This window comes from Bubalus kerabau, chromosome 7 (assembly GCF_029407905.1).
Source record: "Bubalus kerabau isolate K-KA32 ecotype Philippines breed swamp buffalo chromosome 7, PCC_UOA_SB_1v2, whole genome shotgun sequence".
Lineage (NCBI taxonomy): Eukaryota > Metazoa > Chordata > Mammalia > Artiodactyla > Bovidae > Bubalus > Bubalus kerabau.
Genome location: NC_073630.1, coordinates 45,636,237 through 45,662,388, shown reverse-complemented (window position 1 = coordinate 45,662,388; position 26,152 = coordinate 45,636,237). Strand labels below are relative to the sequence as shown.

At 41.2% G+C, this 26,152-nt stretch overlaps 1 protein-coding gene and 3 long non-coding RNA genes across 6 annotated transcripts in view; 3 read left to right on the top strand and 1 right to left on the bottom strand.

Moving 5' to 3' along the window:
• Positions 1-18,659: 18,659 nt before the first annotated feature.
• On the bottom strand, positions 18,660-19,609 carry LOC129657702 (uncharacterized). 2 transcript variants are annotated; one of them, XR_008717004.1, is made up of 3 exons: positions 19,348-19,609; positions 18,980-19,143; positions 18,660-18,860 (listed from the first exon to the last, which is right to left on the bottom strand). It is a non-coding gene; the product is annotated as an uncharacterized LOC129657702 (long non-coding RNA). The 2 variants fall into 2 exon arrangements; XR_008717003.1 differs by lacking the exon at positions 19,348-19,609 and having other exon boundaries at positions 18,980-19,339.
• A 350-nt stretch (positions 19,610-19,959) lies between these two features.
• On the top strand, positions 19,960-21,494 carry LOC129657704 (uncharacterized). The gene is made up of 2 exons (XR_008717005.1): positions 19,960-20,361; positions 21,410-21,494. It is a non-coding gene; the product is annotated as an uncharacterized LOC129657704 (long non-coding RNA).
• A 1,070-nt stretch (positions 21,495-22,564) lies between these two features.
• The window catches only part of LOC129657406 (translation initiation factor IF-2-like), a 532,690-nt gene continuing 529,102 nt past the window's right edge, over positions 22,565-26,152 (top strand). Inside the window, exons 1-3 of the mRNA XM_055587570.1 lie at positions 22,565-22,585; positions 23,034-23,287; positions 23,432-23,754. Coding sequence (XP_055443545.1) covers positions 22,565-22,585; positions 23,034-23,287; positions 23,432-23,754 — 598 coding nt within the window. The remainder of the gene's footprint in view (positions 22,586-23,033; positions 23,288-23,431; positions 23,755-26,152) is intronic.
• Positions 23,801-26,152, top strand: part of LOC129657701 (uncharacterized) — a 79,746-nt gene continuing 77,394 nt past the window's right edge. The window contains exon 1 of one of the 2 annotated variants that reach the window (XR_008717001.1): positions 23,801-23,863. This is a non-coding gene — a long non-coding RNA (uncharacterized LOC129657701). Of the gene's footprint in view, positions 23,864-23,953; positions 25,498-26,152 lie in introns of those variants that run through there. The other variant, XR_008717002.1, reaches the window with a different exon arrangement.

Below are 26,152 nucleotides of genomic sequence, written 5' to 3'. Positions count from 1 at the left end.
ATTAACAATGACTAAATATTTTGTTAAATATTATAGGAAGAGTCAGAAATAGAAATATTTCAAAAATTGACCAACATAAATGCATCATCTCTAAATTATGTAAAGAGTTGAGTCTAGATAGGAAAGGCTCAAGATGCACAGATCTCCCTGGTTTTATTCCCTTATTCCTTTATGGACTGCTAATTTCCACCATTTCACAGCACCACTTGGTACTTAATATCCTAGAGTTAATATAGGGGCGTGGAATATATGAATCCAGATTCCCTTCATGTTGAAGCAAGACCCTAGGAAAAGGGCTTGAGTCCTTATGCAGAGGGAGGCCAAGAGCTCTACAGATTGTCAGGACTCTGGTAGATACTCTGGAGTTGAATGTAGTTTTCAATCTAATAGAATATTCAGTTCTACTTAGTATTTCTTAGTTTCCTAATCCAGCTCTCTTTCCTAAAATTCTTATGGTGACTTAAATCTTCTCAAGATTATTGGAACCTACTCCCCAGTTCCTGGTACATGTTCAGTCACTAAGTCGTGTCTGACTCTTTGTGACCTTATGGACTATAGCCCACCAGGATCCTCTGTCCATGGGATTTCCTAGGCAAGAATACTGGAGTGAGTTGCCACTTCCTTCCCCAGCTTCTGCCATACTCAAGGCCAACAGAAGAGCTCACTCTTACTTCCCAGGAAAAAAATAGAAGCCTTCATCTAGAAATCCCCTCAAATTATTGCTACCAAAACCCACTACATGGACACCTATCAGTTCCTCATTCTTCCTGCTGCAATAGTAACCTCTTCCCTGAGACAAATCTCCATAACTGGGTTATGGATTGTATCTTATTCTTGATGATTCCTTCTCTTTTCCATATCCTTTTTTAAAAAATTGAATTAGATTTGCTTTACAATGTTGTATTAGTTTCTTCTGTGGAACAAAGTGAATTAGCTGTATGTATGTGCTTCCTCTTGAGCCTCTCTCCCATCCCCCCTCTAGGTCATCAATGAGCACCAAGCTGAGCTCTCTGTGCTATATAGCAGCTTCCCACCAATGATCTACCCTATACCCAGAAATGTAGATATGTCAATGCTACTCTCTCAATTTGTGCCCCCCATCCCATGTCCACAAGCCTGTTACTGGGCATATACCCTGAGAAAACTGTAATTCAAAAAGATACATGTACCCCTAAAGTTCATTACAGCACTATTTACAATAGCCAGAACCTAGGAGCAACCTAAATGTCCATCCATGGATGAATAAAGAAGATGTGGTACACATATACAATGAGCTATTACTCAGACATAAAAAGAAATGAAATTGGATCATTTGCAGTGATGTGGATTAACCTAGGGTCTGTCTTTCCCATATCTTTAACTTACTCTTCTTTACTGGTTTCTTCTCATCAACAGTTAAAGTGATTGAACCTCACCCATGAAAAGAAGGCAAAGTTTTCTGGATCCACATCTATTTTAGCTGTAACTTCTTCGTTCATTGCCAATATAGCCAAGATTCTTTGACTAGTTATATATTCTGTCTCTACTTTCTCTTCTCCTCAGTCAAAGGCAAATATTTTGCCCAGCTGCTCTATTAGAATGTTCTTCAAAGGATACCCATGATGTCCTTGTCACAAATCCAGTGGGAAATTTTCATTTTTTTCTTTTGCTTGATATCCTTATAGCATGAGACATCATTGACCTCTCCTAAGCACTTCTGTTCTTTTCTCTTTTCTCTTAAATGCATCTTAGATGTTGATGTTTTTCTGCTTTTGCCCTTGGCCCTTACTTATTAATGGTAAATATCAATTCTTCTCTGTGTGCTAGCTGTTGTCTAGAAGCCACTTCACTTCTTATTCTGTACACTATCCTTGCTATTGCCATCCTACCTACTATGTCAGACATCAAACTCAAATGCCTTCAGGAGCCATTTAGCTAACAAAAGGTGTAAACAAATAATAGTGAGGATTAGGGCCAAGTGAAGAGCACACATCTCATCAGAAGACCTTGAAATTCAAATTTTTTTTTTTTTTTTTTGCACCCTTGCAGGTAAATACTGGAGAAGGCAATGGCAACCCATTCCAGTGTTCTTGCCTGGAGAATCCCAGGGATGGCAGAGCCTGATGGGCTGCCATCTATGGGGTCGCACAGAGTTGGACACAACTGAAGTGACTTAGCAGCAGGTAAATACATTGGGTCAGGGGCCACAGGAGATCCAAATTACACATTTGAAACTTCTAAAGTCTATAAGCTAATGATTTCTTCCAGTTCTGTGTGGACAACTGTTTCCTAGATATCTCCACTTGGGTATTCTCCTGGTGATCCAAGATGCACAAAAATAAAATTTCTATGCTGTAGCCAGAGTTACCACTCCATAATACAGATTGGATCATGCCATTTTCCAGTGTAAGTCTCTACCTGATTCTTCCTAGCTTTCAAGATAATGTTTAGGAGTTTTATGTGTCCTTAGGTACTAGTGTCATGTCTTAACCAATATCATCCTCCTCTCTGCTACTCAGTGCTCAAACCCTTATCGACCCAACCCCACTCTCCTGAACGAACCACTTTATGTCCTGCTTCTGAGACATGGCAGTGTTCTTCTTTCCACTTGGAGCCCTTTTGTTTGCTTACGTTGCCATGTGTTGTGTTTCCTCTGCTTTACTCTGTGCTGCTGTGTGACTTGCTTTGGCCAATGGGATTTGAGCAGAAGGGACATATGTAAATTCTGGAAAGAAATGTTAAGGATAATGCGTGTTTTGCCATGACTGCTTTTTTCTGCTTCTGTGGTTGGAGAAGCATTTGTGCTCCTGAATCCACAGCACACAGGAAAGGTATACAATGCTTCTTCTGTATTTGAGTGTGCTGTGCATCAGAGATGCTTGTTACAAACTGTTGGTTGTAGGTCACAGGTGTTACCTCAAACAACCAGAAAAATAGGGAGTGCAATTAGAAAGTTATAGGCTTTATATATTTTTTCAGCTGAGGAAACATGTGGGTCAGCCTGTGTGTTGGTAAGTAGACTTGTTTTTGGACCCCAAACAGTCCTTAGGAAAGATGACAGTTTTATGTAAACCAAAAGAAAAGAAAAAAGGAAACTGGACATTAGTAACCAAAGGAACATTGATTTGTTTATTTTCCTCTGTTACTGTTGTGAAAGGAAAAATGTTGGCATAAAATAAAGCATTCCATTGATAAAAAGGCATGCCTTGGAATAAACCAGGCAGAAACTCATGACGTAAGTACAAGAGTGTCCTTACCACAGTTAAGTCCTTATACATTTTTACCTACAAAATTTAGTGTTAGCAATTAAGTTATAGTGCTTGACTCATTTATTATCAAGCATTCTTACATATCTTAAATGTGCAGAGAAAATTTTTTTTCAGTGCAGGTAAATACGATTTTATTTAAAACATATCATTAGTTTGTATTTTTACAGAAATCATTGATTTCTTATATGAAATTCTGGCTGCCTTGAGTTTTTTGTTTGTTTGTTTGTTTTAGATTTTTTTAATTGGTGGAAAATTGCTTTACAATGTGTTGGTTTCTGCTATACAACAATGTAAATCAGTCATAATTATAAATACCCCCTCTTTCTTGAGCTTCTCTCTGCTCCTCCCATCCCATCCCTCTAGGTCATCATGGAGCTCGAGGGCTGGGTTCCCTGTGTTGTATAGCAACTTCCCACTATCTATTTTACACATGATAGTGTATATTTGTCAATACTAATTTCTCAATTTGTCCCATCCTCACCTTCCCCTGATGTGATACAAGTCCTTTCTCTACTAGCTTCATCAGTACCATTTTTCTAGATTCTGTATATGCATTAATTTTAATAATTTGTTTTTCTGATTTACCTCACTTGTGTAAGAGGCTCTAAGTTTACCCATCTGACAGCAACTGACTCAAATTCATTCCTTTCTCTGGTTGAGTAGTATTCCACTGTATCCATGAACCTTTTCTTCTTTATCTATTCATCTGTTGATGGGCATCTAGATTGCTTCCATGTCCTGGCTATAGTAAATAGTGCTGCAACAAACATTGGGATGCATGTGTCTTTTAGAAGCGTGGTTTTTATAGAAATTGTTTTATGAGGATTATATAGTAAGGCAATGTAGACTTACAACTATTATGCAGTGTTCTTTAAAACTCTGATCTGCAAGCCCATCTGATCACCAGACATGGTTAGGGAGCTGTTCACCCACAGTGATGCTCAGTCCACTTTAAACCTGCTGAAATCTTGGAGCTACTGACTTAAAACTTTTTCTTCAGAGGAATGGGTAATAAGGCTGGGGGCACTGATATTTCAACAAAAGATATAGTTTAAATATTAAGTGGTTTTCATTGTCTTTGGATAGTGATTATCTGTGTCATTTAAAAAATTAAAACAAAGTATAATCATTCTGTCAGTTGAGAAGATAATTCAACTTTAGTAAAAATTCTTTCTCTAAGATGAGGTGTAGAATAAAGATATGAAATTAAATGAGATGATTTTGTCATCAAGGTGGAGAGTGAGATAGCAATGGGAAAGGAGACTATTTAACAAACCCTAAATTCAGTGAATCTTTCATGAAACTCTGTTGTGTGCTAGGCCCTTGGTGTGAGCCATTGGGGACCTCAAGCTGAGACAGCACAGTGCAGCAGTAAATTGACCACATGGGAACCAGGCAGACAAGAGTTCAAATGTCAGTTCTGACTTGCAAGAAGTGCATGACTAAATGATGAAATGAACTGCTATAGCATTTAGTGTTTCCATCTGTTTAATGAATAAAATGTCTTATCTCATTGTACTGTTGTAAAAATCAAATGGTGGAAAATACACAGCACAAGACCTGGCTTACTTACAAGATCCATTTCAGGATCTACTCCTGAAAGAGTCTCATGAAGAAGGTGTATTTATAAATTAGTGACTTTAATACAAAATAAGAAGCCCTACTGTAGCAGAATACATTGGGGATAAAAAACAAGATGAGGAATATCTAATTCTGTCACTCACAAGGGAAATGGCATTGAATATGACATGGGAGGTCAGGTGTACTTGAAATTTGTGGTTGGTGGAATAATGGCTCTCCCAAAGATATCCACATCTTAATTCCTGTAACTTGTAACTATATTAATTTATATAATAGGGGTTTCCCTGGTGACTCAGATGGTAAAAAATTTGCCTGTGATGTAGGATACCCAGGTTTGATCCCTGGTTCGAAAAGATTCCCTGGAGAAGGAAATAGCAACCCACTCCAGTATTCTTGCCTGGAGAATCCCATGGTGGGAAGAGCCTGGTAGGCTACAGTCCATGGATTTGCAAAGAGTCAGACATGACTGAACCACTAACATTAATTTATGTAACAAAGGAGAATTAAAGTTGCAGATGGAATTTGGTTGTCAATTAGCTGACATTGAAATAGGGAAATTATGCTGTTTTATCTGAGTGGGCCCAATATAATCATAAGGATCCTTAAACATGCAAAAAGGAAGCAGAAAAGTCAGTCAAAGTGATGCAATGTGAGAAAGACTCAACTGGCCATTCTTTGCTTCAACTGGAAGGAGGCCACAAGTCCAGGAAAATAGGTAGTCTCTCAAAGATGGAAAAGGCAAGTAAATAGATTCTTCCCTGAAGCCTTCAGAAAGGAATCTAGTTTTGCTGACATATTGATTTTAGCTTAGTGAAATGCATTTCAGGCTTCTGACCCCTAGAAATAGAAGACAATACATTTGTGTTGGTTTAAGCCATTAGTTTGTAGTTATTTGTTATAGCAGCAATACAAAACTAATACAGAGCTAAAGTGAACAAGTGATCAAGGTGGGGACTGGTCCTCCCAACTTGGAGATCACACATACACACAAGGGCCTTGGAATTGTGGGGGACTGTGGCTGATGGGACCCCCAGTATTTCTGTATGTTTAGAGTATGAGGGCCAGTGGATGAGTATCAGGATGTTACCTCAAAGAGAAGGGCAGGGGATAGATTGTGAAAGGCCACACACATCCTTAAGAGGAAGGTGGGCTTCATCCTGAAGGCACTAGAGAATCCTTGAAAGGCTTTCATGATGAATGAGTTGACACTCCCATCAATTAGAAAAAATTATTGAGAATACAAATATTTGTCACCTCATTTAATGTACCCCAAAGACACCATTATTTCTTTTGAGGGGTGATCTAAACTATAAACTTGTATTTCCCACTTCCAAGTTTTGTCCTTTGCTGTTTTCTGAAGTGTGTATTCAGATGTTCATTTGCATTATCTCAATACTCCTGCTCCCTTACTTACCCTGTTGAAGAAAGCATTTTCCTAGGGTAACAGATGCAATGGTATTTTGATCTTCTCTTTAATTCCCTTCTTTGATGATCTGTTGTCCAGTTGTTTTCTTTAGAAATGGAGTCTTCAGATTAACCTATGCCCTGCATAAGGCCAAAACGATTCAGAAAAATCAGCTGCTGAGATGATGTATCATCAGTTATCTTTTAAATGAAGGGAGACAACTGTGCATGGTGGTGTAGAAGAAAGGATGACACCAGACACAAATCCTTTCACTCAACATATTTTTAATGTATAGCTATTTTGTGATAGGCACTGAGCCTGGCACTGGATATCTATTGTTTTCGAAAAATATAATTCTTGTCCTCCAGGAAACCACTGTGTGTGTGTATGTTGGGAAATAGATAATAAACAAATAAATACACATAAAACACATGGATTTAACATTGGTGGTAAATTCTGGGAAAGAAAGGAACAAGGTACTTTGTGAGAGAAAAATGGGAGGATGGGATGTGTTCTTTACCTGGGCAGTCGGGAACTTTTTGCTGCTGCTGCTGCTGCTAAGCCGCTTCAGTCGTGTCCGACTCTGTGTGACCCCAGAGACGGTAGCCCACCAGGCTCCCCCGTCCCTGGGATTCTCCAGGCAAGAACACTGGAGTGGGCTGCCATTTCCTTCTCCAATGCAGGAAAGTGAAAAGTAAAAGTGAAGTCGCTCAGTCGTGTCCAACTCTTAGCGAACCCACGGACTACAGCCTACCAGGCTCCTCCATCCATGGGATTTTCCAGGCAAGAGTACTGGAGTGGGGTGCCATTGCCTCCTCTGGAACTTTCTGAGGAAGTAATATTTGCAATGGAACTTAAAGGGTAGGAGGGGACAATTTAGGAGGGAACAACAGAACATTCTTGGAAGAGAGAATATTATACAAAAGCTCCTGAGGGTGGAAAGGAGGCCACTGAACTAGCTTAAGTCAAGGGCAAGGGGTGAAGACTTTGAGGAGGCCAAGAAGGTCAAGTGCCCCCAGGTCCCTAGAGTTTTGGCTGCACCTGGAACTAACCTGGCAATCGCAGTCAAGCTGCTCAGTCTCTGCACTCTGGTTACTCTGTGAAAAGAGCTGATTGAAGTGGATGCTCTCTTCTCCTTTGCCAAAGAATAAGACACCAATTCCATTGTCACCTAAAGAGTAAAACAATGAAGGACAAGCTACTTAGATTATTGAAAGAGCCTTGGTTTTTAACAAATACTTATTGAGGGCTTAATTTATGCATAGTTCCAGGGGAACTGGAGGAGAGAAAGGCACCAACATCTGCTCCTTGGGCATGGCTGTTACTTCGGTTCTGTGTCTCTTGCCTCTGTAGGCTGATTGGTGGGAAGGCTCCCCAAATACCACCACCCAGAGACCACTTTGAACGGATCACCAAGAAACTCTGTGCAGCTTCTGAAATCTCACACCAAGCCTGAGACCTGAAGATGCTACTGCTTAGCCTTCTTAACCTTTCTGTCCACAGGCGGGTACCCGTTAGCTTGATGTTGTCACACTGAGCTGTGCTGGGCTTCCTTTTCCAGATCACATCTGCTGAAGGGAAAGGTAAAGAGTGGAGAGATCTGGTCAGTGCAGGCTGCACATGCTCTGAGAGTTTCTGCAATATCTGCTGTGGGTAAATGATTTAAAATAACTCGATTTGGCTGAGGATGATTTCTGGAGAAAATCATGTGATTCTCTCCAACATCTAAACATATCTCAGAAAAAGAGAATCTAGGTAGTGGGTGGAGGGACTGCAAACCGAAATGCCTAGAGAGTGTGTTCCTTGACATAAAGAGGGAGAATTTAGCTCAGGATTATTCAAAGAGGAATGCCAGAGAATCTAAAGTTAATCTTTGACATTCTGGTTTGTGTTGGCCTATTTTCGTCCTGGTTGTCGTATGGCAGGAGGCAGCCCTTTTGTCCGCCTCTGTTGGCTAAGTTTTGTTTGAAGCAACATTTTAAATGGAACCTCTGTTCTTGCTATTCCTTGTGAAATGATTGCCACATATGGGGAAATTAAGAATATCATTTCTGTAGCAGTCCTTGTGTTCTTATCACCAAGCCAAAAAAAAAAAAACTCTTGTTAAATGGGTATGAAATGACATAAGGCGAGATAAGATTAGCCTTCTGGGCTAATGTCTCAACTCTTAGTTCCTGTTTGTTTCTCTTTGTCTTTATAATTTTGTTTACTGAACTATAAAATGTCTTATAATTTCATAATTACAAATAAATATGCTTCTAGGGAGGAAAACAGTACTATCAGTGAAATTAAAAGTAAATATATTAGACATATCAGGGCAAACAAATGTTAGTGAAAGCAGTTCTTTTAATTAAATATAATTATGTATGTAAATATGTGGTAGATGTGTGTATAAAAAACGACTGATTTGTTTTTAATAAGAACCAGGACTAAAAAATTACAAAGGCTTTATGCAGCTTGAAGTTTCAAGTATATTTTGACCTCTCAAAATTTAATCATCTTGATCTACAACTCTGTTAATCTTATTTGTGTTTTAATGATATTTTCCTTGGCTTTAAAACTAGGACTTTAAAACTGGGGCTTCCCTGGTGGATCAGGTGGTAAAGAATCTGCCTGCAATTCAGGAAACCTGGGTTTGATGCCTGGTTTAGGAAGATCCCCTAGAGAAGGAAATGGCAACCCACTCCAGTATTCTTGTCTGGAGAATCCCATACACAGAGAAGCCTGGTGGGCTACAGCCCATGGGGTCACGAAGAGTTGAGCATGACTAAGTAACTAACACTTTGACTTTTACTTCCAGGCTCTAAAACTAGCTGTTAAGCTCAGGTGAACTTATCTACAATAAGTTCAGAACCTTAGTGCAGAACGAGCAGAACCTCAGTACAAAACTGAAGGGAGAAAAGCTTGGATGCAGCAAACATGTGTCTTAGAAAACAGGGCTTCAGTTCTCATCCCCAAATAGTGTCAGAAAATCTACCTAATCATATCTAATGAGACATGGACAGCCGGCCTTGCATTACCTCGTGGCATGCCTGTAAGAGTTTTTAGAGTGGATCGATACAAAACCTCAGGCAAATGGAAAGAAATCACAGTCTGGATATTAATTGATCTTTTTTCAAAATATTCCTGAGATGAGCCTGCTCCCCAAGAAATGCAGATTTGCATTTAGCCCTGAAGATAATCTGATCTTTTATACCTTCTGATGATGGTTCTAGTGATTGTTCCCTCATCTGAGGCGTAAATGAAAATACGGGAAGCACAATGGAATTTGCAGCTAGCTTCCTTCTTCCTTCCTTCCTTTCCTTTTCTTCTTTATTTTATTTTTGGTATATTATAGTCACTTACTTCCCTGGTGGCTCAGACAGTAAAGTGTCTGTCTGCAATGTGGGAGACCCAGGTTTGAGCCCTGGGTTGGGAAGATTCCCTGGAGAAGGAAATGGCAATCCACTCCAGTACTATTGCCTGGAAAATCCCATGGACAGAGGAGCCTGGTAGGCTACAGTCTATGGGGTTGCAAAGAGTCGGACACGACTGAGTGACTTCACTTTCACTTTCATAGTTACTTGGCCTATTGGGGTACAGATGGGGTGCACTGATCTCCCTGGTAGGTAACACACACATTTATGCTATCATCTAATCTCACTCTGGAGAAGGCAATGGCAACCCACTCCAGTGTTCTTGCCTGGAGAATCCCAGGGACGGGGAAGCCTGGTGGGCTGCCATCTATGGGGTCGCACAGAGTCAGACAAGACTGAAGTGACTTAGTAGCAACAGCAATCTCACATTACTGTGAGCAATCCTACTCTACTTACTACTTTGGGAGACAATCCTTTGTGTTTCTCTTGAGGAACAGAGATCTGATTTTCCTGCTGCTGAGCATTTGGCCCAGTTATGTTCAGAACTTTTATGATTGTCCATCAGGTTTCAGTGTTAGAAAGAAGAAAATAAGGGCAAGGATATAGGATACATCGTGGGCCAAATCCTGGAGGAAGGGATTAACAGAGAATGCGTTTGAGTTATCAGTCCTGAAAAGTGGTCTGTATGTATCAGGCAAAGTAAGACAGGTGTGGAGGGCATTGCTCCTGAGTTCAGGGTCAAAGTCACCTTTTGAACTTCAGCTAGAGTCTTTGTCTTTCATCTATCTGGGCTTATGAGTGAGAACCTATATTGTGTGCATCTTAACCAACTGAGCAGCCACCTCAGAAGAGAGTGGCCATTGATAACTGCTTAGAGAGGACAGTCTGCAGGGTCCACCAGACAACAGGAAAGCCAAACAGAACCTGAAACTTAGCAAGTGGTGGTGCTAGTGGTAGAGAACACACTTGCCAATGCAAGAGACATAAAAGACGTGGGTTCGATCCCTGGGTCAGGAAGATACCCTTGAGGAGGGTATGGCAACCCACTCCAGTATTCTTTCTGGGAGAATCCCATGGACAGAGGAGCCTGGTGGGCTACAGTCAAGAGTTGAACATGACTGAAGGGATTTAGCACGAAGCACAGAAAGAGTCACCTACACCTACAGGTTGACCTGAGCATGCCTCAGTCAGGGCGCTGGGGTTTTAACATCTCTGTGAGTGCTGCTTTCTCCTCCCTGAATAGCTTCAGAGGCCAGCACCGCACAACCTCCCTCCCCTGCTACACCCACAGGTAGAAGGCAGATCACTCTCACAAATGCTTCAGGGAAGCTTCCAAAGCATGGAAGCAGTGAGATGTCCTTGACTGCTCTGTGCCCTGAGGTGTAGCAGAAAAAGAGAACCGGGAACCAACAATGCATCATTTATCCTTTTATTCAGCAGATTTTTTTTTTTTTTTCAAATTGAGTATACATTTTGCGTTAGGCACTGAGGCTGGCGTCAAGTATACCCTTTTCCAAAAACCAAATGTAATTACAGTAATTCCAGTCCTCTTGGAGACTACAGCTGTGTGCGTGTTGGGAGATGGTCACCAAACAAATGCACATAAATTATTTACAATTTATGATAAATCCTAAGTAAGAAAGGAACAAAGTACTTTGAGAGAGGGAGCAAGAAATGAGGCAAAGAAAGGGTGCCTTGGCTTAACTTTACTCTACGCCATGAAGAACTCTGCACCTTTTCCTCTTAGACTGCTCACATCATGCCTTTTGACTCTATTATAATTTTGTGCACTGCTGTTCATTATCAGAAAATGACCTTTAGTCCAAAGTATGGTGTATACTCATTTCTAACAATATAAAACCATTGCATTTGGGTTAGTTACCAAAAACAATGATTATGTTTTACATTGACCATCTGCTTAGTTACTGATCCATGATGAGGTACCATTAGCTCAGTTTCTATTAATTAAAAACAATAATGTTCTCATGTTCACCTTGCATTCCAAACTGTCTCATTAACATTTATTCTTTTGATGATACTGTTAGGCCCCCGAGGCTTTTAATTCATTGGACAGATGGAGTATTCTAAATTGTTCTAAGATCTAACATGTAAAAATATGCAAATTACTGGGGTCTTTTCCACACACCATCACATTTAAATCTCACTTCACTGCAGAGAAGACTTGCTACTCCCATCTTACAGATGGGAAAACTCATACAAATATAACCGGTGAATGTAAACACCAACTCATCTCACTCTCAGCCTGGTTACCGTTTCCCTTCGGAAACCCAAATGTTGGTCCAGTTTTCTCTGCTACCCCTGTGGATTTCTTTTCAGATGCAGCAGCCTTCTCCTTTTATACTTTGATTATTCTTGCCCTGATATGTTTTATTAATGATCTTTAGACTTTTCTTTTGGGGCTCATTTTTATTTATCCTCCTTAGCTGATAGTCCCAGATTATCAACTGCCCAGAGGAGCCAGTAGCATTGGTAAGATGTTTTATCTCTCTTTTAAAATTTTTTTCAATTGTAGGATAATTTTTTATGATGTTCTGTTGGTTTCTGCTGTACAACAAGTTTAATCAGCTGTGCATGCATGTGTGCTAAGTCACTGCAGTCCTGGCCAACTCTGTGCAGCACTCTGGACTGCAGCCTGCCAGGCTCCTCTGTCTAAGGGATTCTCCAGGCAAGAATACTGGAGTGGGTTGCTGTGCATCCTCTTCCAGGGGACCTTCCAAACTCTTATGTCTAACCTGCATTGGCAGGTGGGTTCTTTATCACCAGTGCTACCTGGAAAGCTCTTAATCAGCCATGAGTATACATATATCCCCTTTCTCTTGAGTTTTATCTCTCTTTACCTCAGAGTATTCTTCTGTAAAATGGGCATTTGGTACTGCCTTCCTCATATAACCATTATCTGCTATCTATCAGGAGATTTGGGTGAGTCTGTGAGTCTGTGGGTGAGGAAGATCCCCTGGAGAAGGGAATACCCACTTCAACATTCTTGCCTGGAGAATTCCATAGACAGAGGAGCATAGGGGGCTGCTGTACATGGGGTCTCAAAGAGTTGGACATGACTGAGTGACTAACACTTTCCTTATATAAGTATTAAAGAGATAATTTATGATAATATATAAAATATATAATGTATATAATATAATATATACATATATTTTTAAGTTTCTGCCACATGTGTCCAGCAAAGGCTATTTTTTAAATCTTTATCTCTTAGTTTTAAAAGAAATTCATTTTCCCACCAAATATGGCTTTGCAGTACCTAAATTGTATTAAGGTTTGTTATGCAAGAAAGAATACTCCATGTTATGGGTTATCTTTTACTCACTACATACCCTTCACCCTTTAGATGCCATCAAAATGCCTAAACCTACAAGCGCAAGAACTGCGTTAAAAGGAGCTCAGTCATGGGCTTTCTAGGTCCAAAAAATTTCTAGTCCTCTCGCCAGTCCACTTCAGAAGTCCCCTTTGGCGGGTTTTCTCAGTCCCTATGTAAATGAACTTGTTCCACTCTGACTAGTTTTAGATGGAGGCTGGTATTGAACTGTTGAACTGGCCCCATTGTCAAATGCTGATTTCAGTAACTGCCGTGGCTTGGAAATCACAAGCAAGAGGCATTGCCTACCATCCATCTATTCTTCCCTTTTTCAGGAAAAAAAAAGGTAAGACACCAGTTTTTACTGTTCAGTTGCTCAGTCATGTCCAACTTTTGGTGACCCCAGGGACTGCAGCATACATACCAAGCTTCTCTATCCTTCACTATCTCCTGGAGTATGCTCTAACTCATGTGCATTGAGTTGGTGATGCCACCCAACCACCTCATCATCTATCACCCACTTCTCCTCCTGCCTTCAACTTTTCCCAGCATCAGGGTCTTTTCCAATGAGATGGGTCTTCACACCAAGTAGTCAGGGTATTGGAGTTTCAGCTTCACATCAATCCTTCCAATGAATATTCAGGGTTGATTTCCTTTAGGATCGACTGGTTTGACCTCCTTGCTGACCAAAGGACTCTCAAGAGTCTTCTCCAGCACCACAGTTCAAAAGCATCAGTTCTTTGGTGCTTGGCCTTCTTTCTGGTCCAACTCTCACATCCGTATGTGACTACTGGAAAAGCCATAGCTTTGACTATACAGACCTTTGTCAGCAAAGTGATATCTCTGCTTTTTAAATATGCTGTCTAGGTTCGTCACAGCTTTTCTTCCAAGGAGCAAGAGTCTTTTAATTTTATGGCTGCAGTCACCATCCACAGTGATTTTGGAACCCAAGAAAATAAAATCTGTCACTCTTTCCATTGTTTTCCCATCTATTTGCCATGAAGTTATGGGATTAGATGGCAGGATCTTAGTTTTCTGAATGTTGAGTTTTAAGCCAGTTTGTTCACTCTCTTCTTTCACCTTCATCAAGAGACTCTTTAGTTCCTCTTCGCTTTCTGCCATTAGGGTGGTATCATCTGCATATCTGAGGTTGTTAATATTTCTCCCAGAAGTCTTGATCCAGCTGGAGCTTCATCCAATCTGTACCAGTACATCTTCTTTATCCTCATCCTATCTTCAGTTTCTGACCTTCTTATTACTTATTGCAACATTTCCATGAGTAAAGCCAGAGGATACTTAGATTGCTGTGATTTAGAAATGCCAGTTAAAATTGTGAAGGGAGACAGAGTTGGAACAACTGATTAAAAGGAGATCCTTAGCAGATACCATTTATGCATTCCTGCCCTCTTGTGTCATAGAAACTCCACAGAGACTACAATGTAGTGAAAAAGCAAGGTCTGTGAATTTGTAATTTCTGAGTCTGCATGTTGGCTTTGCCGGTGATCAGACTTGTGATCTCAGATCACCATTCTAATTAACCATGGGTATCCTCATTTATCAAACGGAAGGAAAATCTGCTACTTTGTAGGTAGTCATTTAGACATAATAAAAAGTGCCTATTACAGAATTTGACATAATGATAGGTGTTTAAAATGGTAGCTCATTATTACCTGGAAATACCAATCATGCATAACTTTATCCTGAAAAATAAAATGTTAATTTTCAAAGAGCAGGCTTAAATATATGAACAAGGAGTTGTTTGTTAACTATTGTAAAAAGGTCACTAATGATCTCCTTGGTCCTAAATACAATGGATAAGTTATTTCAGGTTTCAGTGAGCTTGACGTCTTGTTATTGCTTGTTACTGTAGTCACTACCTCTTTGGGAAATTCTTTTCTCGATTTCCATGGCACAGGGTTGGACAAAATTATGATAAATTACATTTAAAAATTGACTCCAATCCTGTGGCTAGTCTCAGTTCTTCAGTGGGGCAAACTAACAACAGTTGTCTATGGGAGGGGTGATGCGGTGGGGTGAGATGGAATTAGAGAATGCTCCTTCCCTCCACTGCACGCCCTCCATGTTGTGGTCATTTGGGACTTGTTCAGTTTATTATATGCTGAAATTCAAGGCTCATTCCTGCCTCACAGTGGATATATTCATATAAATGTGGTCCTGTAGACACGTAAAACTCAACACATGCAAATCAAAAGACATCCTACCCTTCCCTTCCCTGAAATATCTTCAGCTTGTGACTTCACAGTTCAGGTAATGGTACCATCATCCAAACAGCATCTAAACCAAAAACTGTGTCGTCATGATGCCTTTGTCACATTTTCTTGGCCTCATGTCCTGTCCTCTAAATATTTTTCCAGTGGGTCTTTTCCTCATCCGCACTGGCCTCTGTTCTAGTTCAGGCCTTTGTTCTCTTTTGTCTGGTCACTGCAGATAATCTTGCAAATAATCTTCCTAGTTTCAGTGGGGCCCAGTCTAATCCTTTCTCTTCATGGCCACCAGAGTGATGAATACAAAGTCAAAATCTAAACCTATTAATCTCTGGATTGAACCTTTCAGTGGGCTGCCAATGTCTCTGATTCAAGTGAACCCACAGTTTGGTTTTAAGAAATTTACAATTCTGCCAAAGTTACCCGCTCCTGCCATAGAGCTTAGATCTCAGTCCTCCAGCCTGGGGAACTATTTGTAGCCCTCTCTACCTTAACTTTCCCAACCTCTAGTACTTTGCATATGTGGTCACCTTTACAAGGAATGTTCCTGTCCTTCCTTCCTCTTCATATGACTAATTCATCCTTGTCCATTAGGATTTAAATTTGATACTAGTTCTTCTGGGAAAGCATCTCTAATACCCAAGATTGAGTTAGGGGCTTTTCCCGAATCTTCCCACAGCACATGAGTCATGCTTGTGAGGCCCCTGTACTAGAGTGTAGCGGGTACACTTATTGGCTATCGAGTCAGACTGCTCAGTTTGAATCCTGGCTCTGTCACTAGCTCGATAAGCTTGGAATAGTCATTTAACCCCTCTGTGGCTCACTGAGATATGAATAGTACCTTCCTAAAGCCAATTGAGATGGTGGTCACGCATTCTTTCCCTCCCTGTACATTGCCTTTTGTAATATGACTTCATCATTTCCTCCATTAAAGGAGGTATATTCTTCTTTAACCCCTTGAATCTGGGCCAGCTTTGTGACTTGACATGGCCAATAGGACAGTGGCAAGTGTGTCCCAAGAAAAGACTTAAAAAGTGCTGTACAGTGGCACCCAAGCCCAAGAACCCTGCAGTCAGTGCCAAGTGAGGACATCCAGGCCAGCATGCTGGTTGGAGAGGCGGACAGGGTCTAGTTATCCCCACAACTCCAGCCATCTGCATGACATGTGAGATGGGCACATCACTGCTACCCACAGAGGCATGAGAAGCCCAGCTGAGCACTACCTAAGTGGGCAGACCACAGAGTTGTCAGGTAAATAAATGATTGTTATGTTAAGCCACCAAATTTTAGGGAGGTTTCTTTATATGGCAAAACTAACTGATATACACTCTTATGCAGTTGTGGGGATTAGATAAAATAACACTTGCCTGTGCAGTTACCAAGTGCATTGTGGGTGCTTTTAACAAGTCATGCTTCTTACTGCAATTTATACTTATGTATGGATCCATTCTGATATTGTCAGCTTCTTGAAGGCAAGGAACTCCACCTTTTCTACCTTTTCTTCTGTCAGATCCTCCCTATGTAACACAATGCCTGGCTTGATACTTGGTGAATGAATAAACATTTTTGAGATTTGGTTGACAAGCTGAGCACCTGCTTTAGATAAAGAAATCATAAGAGATGATGAAATATGTCTAGTCACTTGTGCATTGTCAGTCTGACCCCTGTATACTATTTTATTGTACCAAACTTTGATTTACTAAGAATGTTGGAGTTGATCATATTAAATTTAATCTATCACCAACATTTCCCCAGTATAATCTTTTGCTGCTTATGCAGTTATGCTAATTTGCCAATTCAAGTATTCTTTTTCTTAGAAGGGGAAAAGATTGCTCCAATAATTTATGAATTTTGTTTTATTAAACTTTGGTAATATGAGAATGAATGGAGGAGAATATTTTGATAGCTATTCAAATCACTGTGAATAAAACTTAGGCACTTGCCAAAAATAAGTAAAGGAAACTATATAAATGACTTGTCATGTCCGATAACCTTGTTCCTCTGTAGTCCAGTCATAGTACCATCTTATCTCTTTATTTCCCATCCTCCATTCTTGCTGTGCCTGAAATTCTCGCTTATACCTTAGTCTGCCTCCATTATTAGAAATGTATCTTTCATTGCATTTCCACAAACACCCCAAATCTTGGAATATTTGTTTTATGAGCATTCACCATCATAACATAGTTAGATTTTCATTCTTTGGTACCATTCATCAATATCACCCATCTAAAAATTTCTGGTCTTCTGAAAACCTAATGGCATCAAGCCTTTGAAGGTCCAAGTCTTCCTTGTCTTTTCCTTTGTCCATTTGTTGACAGGTTGTTAACGAATGCCTGAGCTGGAGCATCAACTCCTTAATCTATTTTGACAAGTATTACACAGCTCTTTCACTGTTCAATTCTGACAGCTTGTCAAACCTAGTTTTGAGTTATCCACACTCAGAACTGCCTTTTTTTTTTAAGCTTAATCTGAATAATACAGATTCCTGTTCTCAAAACATTTCTAATTTAAGAAAGGATTTTAATTTTACTAATATATTTTAAAACAAAAAGATTGAGTGTATTTCCCCAAAGTGTTAATCTATTGAAAAATCTTCAACACATCAAGTTAAATTCCTTATCAGCAATATAATATAGTACTTTGAACCACATACACACATAAAGAAATGCATTTTTCTTTTTTAAGGACTTAATCTGATTCAGGTATTTGAAGAAAATAATTGATTCGGAATGAAATTCAGTTTTAAGCTAATTCCAACTTTTGATTATGAAGACTACTCTAGAAACAAGTTCATTTAGTTACTGTGAAACCATTTTTGGACAGTTTCATTCAAACTGCTAATAGATAAACTAGCAGATACTCCCACAAGAGCCTGTTTTTAGTCTAAAGGCAGTACTGCTGCTGCTAAGTCACTTCAGTCGTGTCCGACTCTGTGTGACCCCATAGACGGCAGCCCACCAGGCTCCCCCGTCCCTGGGATTCTCCAGGCAAGAACATGGGAGTGGGTTGCCATTTCCTTCTCCAATGCATGAAAGTGAAAAGTGAAAGTGAAGTCACTCAGTTGTGTCTTGACTCTTAGCGACCCCATGGACTGCAGCCCACCAGGCTCCTCTGTCCATGGGATTTTCCAGGCAAGAGTACCGGAGTGGGGTGCCATTGCCTTCTCCGAAAGGCAGTACAATGAGCAATTAAAGAAAATACAAAGATAAAAGGTATAAAGTGGTCTGAAATTTATTGAACATGTCCCCCAATTAGAACATACAATTCAAATCTAGAACCTAGAGAGATGGAATTTAGGTAAAATCTTTTCAGCATTAACTTCATTAAAGATATAAGTTGTTGCAGGGCTTCCAGGTTCAACTAAATTTCTGTTCCGAAGCAAATCCCCTAATCACCTTTCCTGCCACATAGAGAATGTCGTCAGTCAGTGAATTTCCTGAAGTCCACAAGTCAGGAGAAATGTAGCTAAGCAATATAATAACTTTACATTTATAATATGGATTTATCCTGAAGACAGAGTTGCAAAGCAAATCTGAATTTTGCTGCTTAGAGAATTGCAGTTCATTTGGCAGTGCTCCAGCTTATATAAACTTGGCAAGGCTTATAGCACCAAGTGTTGAAAGATGTCAGATGATGAGGTTTGTGTCCTGGCTGTACCTTGTGCTCCTTTGAAAATTCAAATAAGTCACTTTCCGTGGGCTCTCGTTTCTTCATCTGCAAAATGGGAATAATAGAATCTGAGCTACCTTCAGAGTTGTAAAGACTACATCATCTACTGAATACAGAAATCTTACGGGAATGTCAGAAGTCAGCCTGCCGCCCTAAATATTTACCTCATTTTTGTCTCATTGTGGCATATTCATATTCCCTTTAATGTGAAGATCTCAAAGTAGGTTGTTTTCACCGATAATTATCATCATGAGAGAGATCAAGAATCACAAAGCAATTTGCAGGTGTAGTCAGATGATCAAGGTTGTAGGTATTTGCTGCTTGAAACCTAATGAGGCAATAAACAATTATATTCATCTGAGGAAGGACTGCCACAAAAATTAAACACGGTCATGTCACTTGGGGGGAGATGCGGTGAATTGGTTATGATTATGGCACCAGCCGCCTCTCATGCCCAGTGAGCTCGGGGTGCCTCCAAGGAGGCAGTAAACATAATGTTTTGATGAGCCATGCCTCGTTTTCATCAGCATACCTGGAGCCACTTGATGATGATGTTAAAATGAGGATACTGATTCAGTAGGTCTGGGATGGGGCTCCAGTTTCTGATTACTGATAAGTTCCCAGATGCTGCAAGTGCCTTGGTTACTTCTACTGTAGAGTAGTGATTTCTCAAAGCATGGTCTTGAGGTGTGTATTAGTCTGCTCAGGCTGCCGTAACAAAATTCCATAGACTTGTGCGGCTTGAGCAAAAGGAATTTGTTTTCTCACAGCTCTAGAGACTGGAGGTCCAAGCTCAAGGTTGGAGGAGGTTTTGTTTTCTGGGGGAGGCGCTCTTCCTGGCTTGCAGACAGTTGCATTGTCCTCGCATGGCCTTTCCTCTGAGCTGTCTCTCTTTCTCCTTCTCTTTGCAAGGCCATCAGTTCTATCTATCTTAAACTGTGGACTTCAGTTAATAATGATGTATCAGTATTATTGGTTCATTTGTAATAATGTACTACACTAAAGCAAGATGTTAATAACAGGGAAAACTGGGTGGGGGGAGAGGAGGTATATGGAAACTGCGTACTTTTTGCCCAACTTTTCTGTAAACCAAAAGCTGCTTTAAAGAAATAAAATTTAATTAAAAATTATTAGATTCCAAGACCTTTATCCCAGACTCAGTGAATCCATCTTGGGGGCTGGAGCACAGGTGTTTTCAAACTAACCCTGCGGGTGATTCTCATGTATGCTGCAGTTCTAGAACCATCAGTAGAAACTGAAAGTGCTAGTTTTGCAGTAGATAAATGTGGGTTTAAACTCAGCTGTACCTCTTCACAGCTGACTGTTCTAGGGCTATTCACCCTCTCTGAATCTATCTCATTTTAAAATCAGGGTAAAAATAACTCTATAAAGTGGTTCTTCTGAGAATTAAGTGATATGCTGATGTAAAATTTTTAACCCAGAGCATGCATAAAAAGTTCTCATGCTCAGTTACAGTTGTGTTGGACTCTCTGCAAACCCCATCAACTGTAGCCCGCCAGGCTCCTCTGTCTATGGAATTTCCCAGGTAAGCATAGTGGAGTGGGTTGTCATTTTCTTCTTTAGGGGATCTTCCCAACCCAGGGATTGAACCTGTGTCTTCTGCATTTGCAGGAAGTCTTTACCACTATGCCACCTGGGAAGCTCATATAATAAGCACTCAATAAATATTAAATATGAAGTTTTTCTATTATTGTTTAAATCCTAGTAAGCAAGACAGAATTGTGCTGAAACAGGGGCTTTCAGAAAAGACTGGACAACAAAAATAATAGGCAATAAAAGAACAGGACAATAATAAATGTGATCCTGGATGCTTCTACAACACTCCAAGGTTTATATATAGCTTTCACTTTCATTATCTGACTTGATCCTGACAGTGACCTTGCAAAACAGAAATTCCTCTCTTAACAGATGAGGAGCAGAAGCTTAGAAACAACCAGTGGCTTTCTGAAGGACACAGAGCTAGGAAATGTCAGAGCTCAGAGTTTCTAAATCCTAGTCCAAGGTAGTAGTCCAGGGTGGTAATTAAGCTTGAGTCAGACTGGTGGGTTCAAATCCCCAAAATACTGATTAATATTGGTGAAAAACTGGCAAACCAGTTCCTGAGTTGTAATGTTTTCACTAGTTAAATAGGGATGACAAAAGCACTTACCTCAGTGTTTTTTTTAAAGGTTAAATAATGATGATATTTGAGATTACAGGCTGGCACATAGTGAGTTTACTATGCATCCATTTTACTGTCTAAACCATTAAATATGGTTCCTTGAGGGGACAATATACATCCATGTTACACAACAAGTAAGCTAGAGTTAGTCCAACAATTTGTGGGAATCTTTGTGCTTATGTCTTGGGGGACTGCAGTGCGGGGCTGGGGGGCTGGGATTGCTACAGCTTTTAAGGAGGAGCAGTGGGCTGGCACAACACATGTGGCCTACGAAGCTCTTCTCTATAACTGTTGGGACATCTGAAGTACCATTAAGATGGTATAAGCAAGGCAGAGCACCCTAGCCCTTTAGTCCCAAATATCAGAAATGACAGTAGGGGTAGCACTAAAAAGATTATTTTTTTCCCCTAAGGGTCCACATAAAGAGAAAGAATTCTGCATAAAGAAGAAATTAATTCCATGGTATCCAAGATCCCAAATAAACATTTTGGAAACAATTTATTGCAGAGTTCCTCGGCACAGTGTCTTCTTTCCCTGGTTTTGTTGCCTTCTTACAGATTCTAGGGAGAAACACCTGGTAGGATCAAAATAGATACTCAGTGGACAAAACTTGAGAAGTGGGTTGGCCCAACAAAATGTCTGTGTATTTTGCAGATGAAAGAGGAGTTGTATTAATATATTACTTCCTACACTGTGAGAGAAGGTTGAGCAGATTTGTCATGGAAATGACAGTGATGCTTTTTAAAAACTTTATCATAATAAAATAAGATGATGATAATGATATTAGTAACTATCAGGATAGTGATAGTAGTGAAAGTCTTACTGAACTTTTGCTCTGTGCCAGGAACCTTTCTAAACATTTCATAGATAAACCTTCATTTACTCTTTCTAACAGTTAATTGAGAGAGACAGACACCTTTATTTTCTGCATTATAGAGATGAGAAAGCGAGGTTATTAGCCCTTGAACGCATACATTGTAAAAAGTTGGAACTGTGATTCTTATCCAGGCTCCTAGACCAAAATCAACACAGTTGTAGAAGTTAGCTGATAGAAAATGATGGCATTTAGAGCTGGACAGGTGTTAGTGATCATCTATGGAGTAAAAGTTATGAGAGTGGTTTCTGGAAAGAGTTGCTGCAGAATTAGAGATTCCTGTGTGCCAGGCACTGCCATAAGTCCTTTATTACATCTAGCAACTCCTTTTAATCTGTACAACAGACCAATAAAATATCTCATTGTTATAGCTGATGTAAATAATTTGCACCAGGCCAGGTATCAAAGTTAGTAAGTAGCAGCCTTGAACCTAGGTAATGATGATGTCAGTATCACTCCCCTTACTCATGAACTGAAAGGAAAATCAGAGGCATCACAAGAGATCAAGTGAGTCACTTGTGGGATGAGGGTGTGAAAAATATAAAGTGTCATTTGAAACATTCTTGGAGTAAGGGGCTAGATTTTAGCTGGTGAAAGTCTCTAAGGGTGGGATGAGGTTTGCAGCACAGGAAGTGCTGGTAGTTTTGCATAACACTAAGAAATGACTTTCATCCAAATCATAGCCCATCGAGAATGGGAAGGAATTTTATTTCGGTTAGCCCAGGGAACTGGTCAGCTTGACCTTCCTTCTCAAAAGATGCTTCATGCACTTGACTCTTGGGGACACAGATATCAGCATTTTAATTTTGATTTTCTCAAGTAGTAACCATGGCTACAAGTGGTTTATTGATTAGTCTTTCTCTTTCTGAACATCCCCTGCCTTGGTTTGTTTAAGAGGGCATATGACACCGGGTGATGAACGCCCACGGGGGCGCTGAGCTACCTCCCTGGAGAGCTGCCAGGGAGCCCTCAGATGAAACCTTCCCTGTGAATGCTCGTCTGAAAAACCCCTCCCCAATCCCCTCCAATCTCTCTCTCCAAAGTGGCATTCTCATCTCGGCCTTGCCCGCCCGCGCACCTGGGCGTGAAGGGCCCGCCTTTCCCAACACCTAGCCAAGTCTCATGACTGGTTCGAACTTCAATCGTGAAGTTTCCCGTCTAGGAGTTCCAGGACTCTCTGGCGCTCTGCCCGGTTTTGGAGAAGGCATCTCCTTGCTCTACCCTTCTGGTGTCCTTCGAACTCAGCCTAACTTTGGGCAGCAACCTCAAGTTTAGCCTTCGGAGTCTGAGCCCCTGGGGATTCAGCAGACGGTTCTGTGCGAAGGCGTGGGGCCCTGCAGCCCCTCCGCAGAGCCGGCGTTGCGCGCGGCAAGAAGGGCTCTTGGAGGCACCGGGCAACTCTCGGAATCGCCTCGGGTCTCCTTAAGGTCTGGATGCTCTGTGGTCAGAGCCCCCAGGCCAGCACCACCCCAATCCAGTGACTTGGCAGCAGGTGGCAGAGGCGGCGAAGGGAGGGAGCGCCTGGCTCTCGGGCTAGCGGTTAGCTGCTCCCGTTTCCAGCCTGTCGCCCCCGGCACCCGCGCTACCCGCGCGCCCCCGCTGCCCAGCACCGCGCCGCGCCCCCGGCGCCCCCCGCCGGCCTCCGCCCGCACCTGCATCCGCTCCGCGCGCCTTGCCCGCCGCCGCCGCCGACTCTCTCGCTCCCAGCGCGGCGGACGCCCCCGGGCCGAGCAGCGAGTGCGCTCCGGTGCCAGACCCATCGCCTGACGCCTCTGGGCCGGTTGACTCCCGTGTCCCGCTCCTGCACCCTGCGTCCCCAAAGATGAACGTGAGGAGGGTGGAAAGCATCTCGGCTCAGCTGGAGGAGGCGAGCTCCACAGGCGGTAGGATGCAATAAGCGTTGGAGAGGGCTCCCGCTTCCACTCTGCTTCCCTCACGAGCTCAGACGGGGACCCCTTCCTGGGCTGGGGAAGCTTGTTGCCTTTGCTGCATGTGAGATAGTCCGCTGGGCGGGACTGGGAAGGGGAGGTGGCAGCGGCGGGAATGGGGGTGCGGAGGAGAGGGGGTGCATGCAAGGTACAGGTCGGGAAAGAAGAGGTGTTTGAAGTGTGTGTGAAACTCGCCAGTGTCAGGGTCCCCTGCGATCCTGTGCCTACTTTTGCCTTCTCTGAAAATTTCCCATGTTGTTTACGCATTTGCCAAATGACTTCAGACCTCACACTTCCTTCTCCTAACACCTGGGGATAGATGATCTGAAATAGTATTGATCCTCTCCCTCCACGGTGCATTTATGCTCCCAAACATTTCTTCATTAAAACTCTATTTTCGTCCCCTGGTAATACACAGGCGGAATGTTTCCCAGGTCAGATTCTTCAGCAGGACCGTATGTCTTATTTTATTGCCAGCTTTAGTGTATTCAGAGAAAATGGTCCTCAGTGACACTTGGAGATAATTTATACACAGTATAGCCTTGGAAAGGTACTTGGCACTCTGTGCAAGAAGCTTGGCTTTCAGAGTATCATGCATTCTGCGAAAGCAGGGACAGGTATCCATAGCAGAATATGGGACCATAGCTCCCTTACCCCTCACCACACCCCAATAAAGCCCCCTGGGTAGAATTGGTTTGTTTTTAGGTGGCTTTACATGTGTACAAATTTTAGAGGAGCCGTAAATCGAATGAAGGTTATTTTGGGGAACCTGAGAGTAATCGAGAGTGGACCTTTCCCAGATTATATAAAATGAGGGGGTCACACATGGCCACAGCATGGTTTGGATTTGCAGGATGAAAAAGTTGTACTTCAGGGCTATAAAGTTGCAAGGAAAGAGGCATGTCCACATTTTAGGTGTTTATACCCAGGGAAATGGAGTCACCAACTAGAGTCCATTGCCCTAATTTATAGACATTGAGATACGGATATGTTCCTTTTCTTCCTTTCCGTCCAGTAGTTCAAGTTATTGTAAATGGGAGGACCCTAGTCTTTTTTGAATGTAAAGTCTTAGAGAAAATACTCTTGGTAGGCTGGAAAAAACCTATCACCTTTAGAGCCCCCAATATGACTTATAATGATGTATAGTTCACATTTCCCTCATGACAATAGCTGCCACTCATTGCAAACTAAGTATATCTAGGATAAATCTTAGGGCCAATGCTCATAATCTTGAAGAGATTGAATTTTTCAGAATGAGAGTTGTAACTGTAGAGGGCTGCATAGTTGATTTCATAGGGTCTCTGTCTTTGCAGTTCCTTCGACTCAATAGGGTAGGGAGCCTTTCGGGAACTTACTCATACACAAGCAATTGTAGATTCTCAGAGATAGAGATGGTTGTAGGAACAGAAGTCTGGGGAACTGGGTGGCTTGCATTGTTCAGCTCGTCAGCAATAGCAGCTTTTTGGCTGAGCCTAGTCTTTAATTGGCCAGATGGGGATTGAATCAGCTCGCCTCATCTATTCACAGTGCCATAGGTGGCCATAATCTCTACTTGTTGGATAAAATGAGAAAGATGAAATCACATCTGAGGAGTATGATGTATTAAAAAAGAAAAGACTTTCAGTACCATCTCTAGAATCAGCATGTGTTCATTGTTCATTTGGAGAATAGAAAGCTCCTGATTTATATCTTTCTCAGGTGAGACCAAAAAGGAAGCATTTTCTGGCTTGAATTGATCTGACATCTGTTTCTTGAATTGTATTCACATGTTTTTAGAGTTAATTGTTTAGAAGAAGAAAAACTTTTAAAGTTAATTGTTAACTTTAGAAGAAAAAAAAAGAAGCACCCTTTTTTGTTGTTGTTGTTTTTAGTGTTTTAAGTTTAAATTGGAGAATAATCCCCAGATATGTAGTTGCTTCGTAGGGTCTCTGTCTTTGCAGCAAAGGTCTTTGTATTTTCAGCAAACTTTCATACTTTGATTTGGGCTCAAGTGTTGAGTCTTGACTAATCCTGGGACAAGAAAAGACTGTCATCTTTAAAGGTTTCCAGTCTAATTTCAGTTCTTTTTAATGGCTTCTTGACCAGAGATGTATTAATGTCTTTTGTTACCTGGTTATTGACTGGAGTGTTTTAGTGTTCGCTTATGCAACAGATCGCCAGCCACAGGCATTAGTTTCTGTATACAAAAATCCTCTGGTCAGTGATATGTCAAAACAATAGCTCCTGACCTCTTATTTCCTTTAAAATAAATGGGATATTTGCATCTTCTAACATGACCATGGTGATCTTCTTTTGAATATATGTCTCTTGGATGAAGGTTTATAAAATGATGTAATCAGGATTAAAATGAAAT